The sequence below is a fragment of the Sinocyclocheilus grahami genome, unplaced genomic scaffold, assembly GCF_001515645.1.
Source record: "Sinocyclocheilus grahami isolate Dianchi unplaced genomic scaffold, SAMN03320097.WGS_v1.1 scaffold19.1, whole genome shotgun sequence".
NCBI classification, from domain to species: Eukaryota; Metazoa; Chordata; class Actinopteri; order Cypriniformes; family Cyprinidae; genus Sinocyclocheilus; species Sinocyclocheilus grahami.
Genome location: NW_015505198.1, coordinates 882,047 through 889,821, shown reverse-complemented (window position 1 = coordinate 889,821; position 7,775 = coordinate 882,047). Strand labels below are relative to the sequence as shown.

General features: G+C 35.4%; 3 protein-coding genes across 4 annotated transcripts in view; 2 read left to right on the top strand and 1 right to left on the bottom strand.

Annotated features, from left to right (window-relative positions):
• naglu (N-acetylglucosaminidase, alpha) overlaps positions 1–572 on the bottom strand; it is an 11,378-nt gene extending 10,806 nt beyond the window's left edge. The window contains exon 1 of the mRNA XM_016236749.1: positions 69–572. Coding sequence (XP_016092235.1) covers positions 69–481 — 413 coding nt within the window. The 5' untranslated portion in view covers positions 482–572. The remainder of the gene's footprint in view (positions 1–68) is intronic.
• A 697-nt stretch (positions 573–1,269) lies between these two features.
• LOC107554344 (tRNA pseudouridine(38/39) synthase-like) lies at positions 1,270–6,024 on the top strand. Of its 2 annotated transcripts, none has more exons than XM_016236832.1 (7): positions 1,270–1,370; positions 1,710–2,131; positions 3,095–3,366; positions 3,505–3,688; positions 5,039–5,148; positions 5,306–5,484; positions 5,609–6,024. In XM_016236832.1, exons 1-7 carry the CDS (start codon positions 1,352–1,354, stop codon positions 5,866–5,868), a joined length of 1,446 nt encoding a protein of 481 aa, XP_016092318.1. In that variant the 5' UTR covers positions 1,270–1,351; the 3' UTR covers positions 5,869–6,024. The 2 variants fall into 2 exon arrangements, with proteins under 2 accessions (XP_016092318.1, XP_016092325.1); XM_016236839.1 differs by having other exon boundaries at positions 1,295–1,370; positions 1,693–2,131.
• A 905-nt stretch (positions 6,025–6,929) lies between these two features.
• The window catches only part of LOC107555228 (granulins-like), an 8,734-nt gene continuing 7,888 nt past the window's right edge, over positions 6,930–7,775 (top strand). Inside the window, exons 1-2 of the mRNA XM_016237964.1 lie at positions 6,930–7,046; positions 7,465–7,544. Of these exons, the coding sequence (XP_016093450.1) occupies positions 7,542–7,544 (3 nt within the window). The 5' untranslated portion in view covers positions 6,930–7,046; positions 7,465–7,541. The remainder of the gene's footprint in view (positions 7,047–7,464; positions 7,545–7,775) is intronic.

The window sequence follows — 7,775 nt, the reverse complement described above, 5'->3', positions numbered from 1 at the left end:
ACTGAAAATATCAAACAGTATCAATGAATAAAAAGTGTTTTGTTGAATTGAATTGTTAAGCTATTGACCTGTGCGGGGTGTTGATGCGCAGGACGCCGGTGAGAGGAGGCAGGGGTCGGGGGAGATCTAACTGATCTCCAGACCAGGACACATGACAGTTGCAGAAGTACTTGAGATAGTTGTATATACCGGTGGCCACCGCGACCCCCGTGCTGCCCACCGCCAGGATCTTGTTGTTCTTCGCGGACCGCAGCTCACACACGTCTAGAGTGTCATTAGACACAGTCCTGTTGACTGACACGATGAAATCCCGAGATCTGTTTCCCAGCAGTCTCCGGAGCAGATCCACCACAGCTCTGGACTGAGTTTTGTCGCTGGCTTTCGCTCTCAGATGCGCGAGAGTCTGAAAGTCGCTGCAGACCGACTGCAACAATGTAACAAATAAAAGCGCGAGCAGCGCGCTGCGGATACAGTGTATCATTTTGACTTATGTGACGTCAGCGGCATCGGTGCTGCAGATGTAGAGTTAAAAATGTAAACTTTTCTACTATTGATTTTCTTTCGCGTGAGCAGGAAGCAATGTGTGTCAATGGAAAAGCAGGCGACCAATCACGAGACAGTCTGAAGGTCCTTTGAGGAGCTTTAGCCAATTAGAACTCGAGATTGAAAGAAAAGGGGGAAACTCGGTTGTATTCATCACATGATCCCGTTCTATTCGGTGTGTGATCTCTATAGTGACATAAACAACTGCTATCTGCAGTTCTCTGAGGCTGTTTAGCAGCATAAACATAAACGCACTGTTTTTCAGGAAGAAGATTATGAGGAAATAGAAAACTGTCATCAAAGAGAGGACTATTATTACACTTTCCAGTTCAAGCGGGTTGTATAATGCATTTATTATTACAATAAATCAAATATCTTTACAGAAAGTAGTAAGAAAGCCAAAGGCGACTGTGACAAGTTTACCCACTCTGATCGGCACATATTAAAAATAAATGCAATATACAATGCATTACAAAAAATAAAATCTTAATAATAAATTATTATTATGTATAATAACATTTAAATTGTTATTTAATAAACGGTGAAATCAGCTACAGCAAAATGACAATAATTTAATTTTATTACCATTTATGCATTTTATTGTATTTTTATTATTTTATTTTGATTGTTTGTTTATTTTAAATAATGGAGAAGATAAGGAAATCATATCACATTCAGTGGAATAAATCAGTGCTTCAAGTCATTGTAAATATGTCATGACTTTTATTTTGAAGGGTGGTCTTACGGAAGCCAATACATGGTGCTGCGTTTAAAAGTTACTGTTCAGAATTGATCTTTTCGCATTTTAATGCAGCTTCGGGAAGGATGTGAGTATAGTTAAATGAAAATATGTTTGTAGTTTTATAAACTATATTTTATGAAATGATTAAGAAGCCCAGAAAGTTGATAGGAAGCAAACACGTGGAGATTTGCACATTAAACACCTCTAGTCTACAGGAGAACCACATACATGTACCTTATTACACAATGTCATTGCTCACTGAAGATACCTGAAGCCCACTGTGAATGATTGCACAAATCTCTGTTTATTGTTCATGTGTGCAAGAACTGCATTCATATACATACACACATGTGTGTGGTGATAATGCAAAGCTGTTATATATGCCCTCTCTGTTATTTGTTTCACAGATCTGTGGTTGTTATAGCCATGTCAGAAGAAGTTCTGCTGGCTCGTGTGAAGGCTTTGGAAGAGGAGGTGGAGAGACTGAAAGCTCAGCTGAAAGTGGAGAGAGATGGAGCTAAGAGAGAGGAGAGGGCTGAAACATCAGCCAGTCTCCAGACGGAGAGCTTAAAACATCAGGAAGGTGAGGAGAACAGATCCAAACAGAAGAAACGAGGAGCAGAGAGGCCCTTTGACTTCTCCGTCCATCCTCGCAGACATGTGGCACTGCGGCTGGCGTATCTCGGCTGGCAATATCAGGGCTTCGCGGTCCAGGAGAACACAGACAACACCGTTGAAGCCCGGCTTTTTGAGGCACTGATGAAGACTAAACTGATCCAGGACAGACAGACCTCCAACTATCACCGCTGCGGCCGCACAGATAAAGGAGTCAGTGCTTTCTCTCAGGTAATGAATTTTGTGAGTTTTGACATTGATCATGTTTTCATATTTGTGACCCTGGAGCACAAAAGCAGTCACTGGGGTATATTTGTAGCAATAGCCAAAAATACATTGTATGGGTCAAAATGATTGATTTTTCTTTTATGCCAAAAATCATTAGGATATTAAGTAAAGATCATGTTCCATGAAGATATTTTCTAAATTTCCAACCGTAAATATATCAAAATTTTATTTTTGATTAGTAATATGCATAGCTAAGGACTTCATTTTGGACAACTTTAAAGGCAAGTTTCTCAATATTTAGATTTTTTTTGCCCCCTCAGATTCCAGATTTTCAAATAGTGGTATCTCGGCCAAATATTGTCCTATCATAACAAACCATGCATCAATGGAAAGCTTATTTATTCAGTATTCAATTTTGAAAAATTGACACTTACGACTGGTTTTGTGGTCCAGGGTCACATTTGCAAGCGTTCCCACAATAATGGAAAATAAAAATTTAAACAATACTATTTTATACATCAATATAATTTATTTTTGCATCTGAGAACTAATGTTTAGAACCAATTTTCAATCATTTAATTTTGACACGACAATCATTAAACTAACAATTTAAAGTAGAACAAGAATTATGAATATTTTAATAAAAAAATATATAATAAAATGTAATAATTAATTATGCTATTATATTTATGCTTTTTTGTGATCTGAATAGTCATACATTTGTTTTCATAATTTGTAAAGTCGTGGATTCTTGATATTCACAAATATATAAACAGATTTTTAGTTATTTGACACAATAATAAATAATCATTAGATTATAACTAAAAGTATAACATGAATTGTGAATATGTTACTACTACTATGGCATGACATTTGTGCTGGTTTTTTGTGATCTGAATAGTCATACATTTATTTTCATATTTCTTAAAGTCATGTATTCCTGATATTTACCCTCTTCTCCACCAGGTCATATCCATTGATGTGCGCTCAACACAGTATGGAGGAGGTTTAGGTGTGACTGTCCTGGCTGGAGTGGAGGTCAAAGCCAAGGCGTCTGCAGAAGAATTACCCTACGTGAAGATGCTAAATAGAGTCCTGCCACAGGACATTAGGATCCTGCAGTGGGCTCCTGTAGAAACCGGCTTCAGTGCACGCTTCGACTGCCAGTCCAGAACATACAGATACTACTTCCCTCGTGGAGACTTAGACGTGGATCTCATGACAGAGGCTGCTAAACGGTCAGTAGATCACAACATCAACACACACTGTACTGTCTGCTTAAAGAATAATATACAGTCAATCAAAAAGTATCTGAACATTTCATTATAAAAGTGGACAACAATTGAGTGGATAATTATGTTCCTCTGGGGATGCAGGTATGAGGGAACACATGATTTCAGGAACATCTGTAAGATGGATGTAGGTAATGGAGTCTTGCGGTTCCAAAGGACCATCTTGTCTGCCTCCATCCAGCCAGCCCAGCTTAACCCCACCTGCCCTAATGACCCACACCAACTCTATGTCTTCCAGGTCAAAGGTCTTGCTTTCCTCTATCACCAGGTAAGGAGCTCGTGTCAAACTGGAGGCCTTCAATAAATTATATAAAATTAGACAAAACAAGATTTAGAATCAGCTAAAACAAAAAAAAAAAATCTAGATATTTATTATTTTATGTTTCTTCCTTTGAAGAACTAGAAATTCCACTGTCTTGGGTTCTAGACCTGAAAACAGTGTTTAAGTATTTAAACTGGACGTATCATTGAGATAGTATTATAGTTTTTATTAATAGTTTGAATAAGTAATTTTTTATATTTTCCATTTTCAGAGGTTTTATATTCATATTTAATGTTTGTGTTTTTGTCATTTTGTCTTATTAGGTTTTGTGGTAACATTTTACAAAAAGGTTTCGTTTGTTAATATTAGATAATGCATTAGCTAACATGAACTATCATTGAGTGACATTTTTACAGCATTTATTAATCTTTGTTAATGTTTGTAAACATGAAATTGTTGGTTCATGTTAGTTCACAGTGCATTAACTAATGTTATTAAATACAGTTCTGAATTTTAATAATGTTTTAGTAGATATTGAAACTAATATGATCTAAATGTAATAAATGCTGTAGAAGTATTTTTCATTGTTAGTTCATGTTATCTAATGTAGTTAACTTATGTTAATAAATAAAACCTACCAGTTTTGTTTTTTAATAAGTTAAGCCTTGCAGTGTTTACCTTTTAAAAAATATATATATATTTCTTTATAGTTTTTATTCATTTGTATTTCAGTTTTCAGTTATTTTAGTACATTAACCAAAACTAAATAAAAATGAGAAATATTTGCTTGGCAACTAGCTGACATAAAATAAGTTTTTTTAAAGTATTTTATTTTTATTATGAAATTTAACAGAAATGTTTTCTCTTGATTTTAGTTATAGTTAACTATAATAACATTGCCTGGAAAAGTCAAGTAAATGAATACAATCGTAATAATTAATAATAATTTATTATTAATAATAATAATTATTATTATTAATTATTAATCAAATCTTAACACCTGAAGAGCATTCAGCTCCTAAAACTATTTAATAAATTGAATTATTTTGATTCTAATAGTTATTTTTTAACAGAAAGTAGGCGTGACCATAGATTAAAATACATTTTCAAATATTGTTGGGTGCAGTAAAAACTGTTGATATTTATAAATCGTTTTGAAATTATGTCTTCAATATGTAGTAGTCAATAACTTTTTAGAAACTGTCTCGGCAAGTTAAAGATCTTTGTTTTTGGTGCTATTTTACTGTTGATTTTTGCTCTGTTAGATTTTTTGAAGTCATCAAGGTGTCCTTGCCATTTAAAAAAGTGTTTAGCAGTATTGCATTCTAAACATAACCACTAACTTTGCTCTTCCAGGTTCGCTGCATGATGGCTTTGCTGCTACTCATTGGACAGAAACTCGAAGCTCCAGAAATCATTGATAAACTGCTGGATGTGGAGAAAAACCCAAGGAAACCTCAATACAGGTGAGATTTATTTCAGTATTTCCTTAGCTAATCCTGGATTCCACGTGAAGCTGCTTAGTGCTCAGTTTAGACTTGATCTTTCACTTCAGATCTATAGGAACTTTCATTTTCTTGACTAAATGAGTAAATGTTAATCATAGCTGTCTATGTTTTATAGTATGGCGGTGGATTACCCTTTGGTTTTGTATGACTGCCACTTCGAGGGTGTGCATTGGAGGAATGAAACGGAGGAGGAAAACCACGTCCTGAACTCTCTGCACCAGCACTGGGTTCAGAATGCAGTGAAAACCCAAGTTCTGCTCAGCATGATCCAAGGCCTTCAGAAAACAACCACAGGTGTGTGTTCATACTGAAACTACTACTCAAAAATTATTTATTAATTGTCTGGAATGCCTGATGTTTATCTAAAAAGTAGCATGTGAAAACCACTGTAAAACAGTTTTTGTTTCTGTTTTCTTAGAGATGACATCTCTGCAGTGCTGGCTCATGGAGGGCTCCAGGCAGAGGAAGTACCAGCCTCTTCTGGACCGGCCGCGCTGCGAGAGTTTGGAGTCCAGGATCCAGCACTTTGTGAAGAGAGGGAGACTGGAGCAAGAAGAAGGAGAGGATGGGGAGGAGACGACCGTTTTCAGGGGGAAAAGATCAAAACATTCCCATCTGACAACAACAAACCAAATCCATGGAGCAAAAACCCAAGATTGTCCTTTACAAAACCTGTAAACGTACTGTTATGAACTTTTACGTTTTCTGCTTTGACTTTAAATTTGTGTACAAAAAGTGTTTTTTTTTTTTTTTGCTTTGTTCTCATAGCAGCGCAATTACCTAATTTTCTGTTGTGCCGAAGAAAGACTTTTATTAAAGGATTGCTCTGTGTAATTTGAAATTATCATTATCAATTTTGAAATAATCAAAACACACCAAAAATGTTATCTTCTATTATTCGTTACAAGACAAAGAATTCATCATTTTTACACTTGATCTGCAGGCTATGGTGCTTAATACATAAATACAGTTTGTTTATGTTGTTTTTGGCATGTCTTACATTTACATTTAGTCATTTAGCAGATGCTTTTATCCAAAGCGACTTACAAATGAGGACAATAGAAGCAGTCAAAACTAACAAAAGAGCAACAATATATAAGTGCAAATGACAAGTCTCGGTTAGCCTAACGCAGTACACGTAGCAAGGTGTATATATATATATTATACACACACACACACACACACACAAAGAAAAACAAGAAGATAGAATAGAAAAATATAAACACTTTTTTTTTTTTTAGTGAATTAACTTGTCTTGACAGGTTTTGTGAGATTCACCCATATGAGAGCAATATTTACTGAATAATGTTAGTTTTCAGTGGTTCGCTTTCTGAACCAGCCAACATCAGACGTCCTGGGTTTATTAAAATGAATAGAAAAGTTAAACATACAAATAGTATGGCTCCAGACCATTTTTTAAATAAATGATTTTAAACTGTACTGCAGTGCTGTGTATACATGTAAAAACAAAAATCAGGTTAGAGCATAATATTGTTATTATTATTAATTTGATCATCTTCTAATGTTTCGTTAGTTATATATTCAGGTTAGAAATAAATTTTACGTTACGTTTAATTTTAATTAATTATTATTATTATTTTTTTACTTTTTCATATTTATTGTTTTCATAAAATGAACATCTCTGTTGGTGTTCAAGTTAATATGCCTAATAATAAAAAATAAAATAAAAAAGGCAAACAAACAAGCCTGACTCATGGAGTGTCACATGACACGCTCAGGTCACATGATAAAATGACAGACAAATAAAGTCAAACTCAGCAGAGCTCAGCAGCGTTATATCCACTCCACCGGATCCAGTTTTACTCTGATATCTTCACTGGTCTCGTGAGAATACCGTAAGTTCTTTCTCTTTATGTTAATGTCATCCTGATTTTGAATAAAACCGGTCTTTGTTTAGGGTTTCGCTCTCACGCTTCCGTCGGAAACTGAGAAACGTTACATGAGAACATCATCAGATTAACATGAAGCGGTTTCAGTCATCGATGAAAACAGACTTCCTGCCTTTCAAAGACAAGCTTTAAAATATATTAACTGTTTACTTAACACAGAACGAAGCTTTGTAAGATTACACGACATTTGTGGCTATACGCTTGTCAGTTTTCACAAATTAAAAATAAATATGATCAGCTAGTGTTGCCATTATTTTTATTTATTTTATTTTATTTTTTGATGATCGATGCCACAACGTGATTGTATTTATTAAGTGCTTATTCAATGTGATTTGTTTGTGCTTTTTAATGTTTTGTGTTCCAGCGCAAGAAAGTCTTTCATGGGTTTGCATCTGAAAATTTAAAGAGCGTTAGTTTTGTGGATCAACAATCACACACAGAATGGTGAGTAGCCTAGTTTGCGAATTATTTCTTCTATTGTGATACAAGCCTGCACTGCAAACAACAGATGAAATCAAACAGTGCTTTTACCATGTTGACACACTTCTTCAGCTAGTCAAAAGTCTGCTGAATCGCTAATTCGTCGGATCCGCCGGGCGCGCCATTCTCGACCCCACCGCCTCAGCTCATGCTAGCCCGGCCTCAGCTCACGCTAAGCCGGGGCTTCCGCTCACG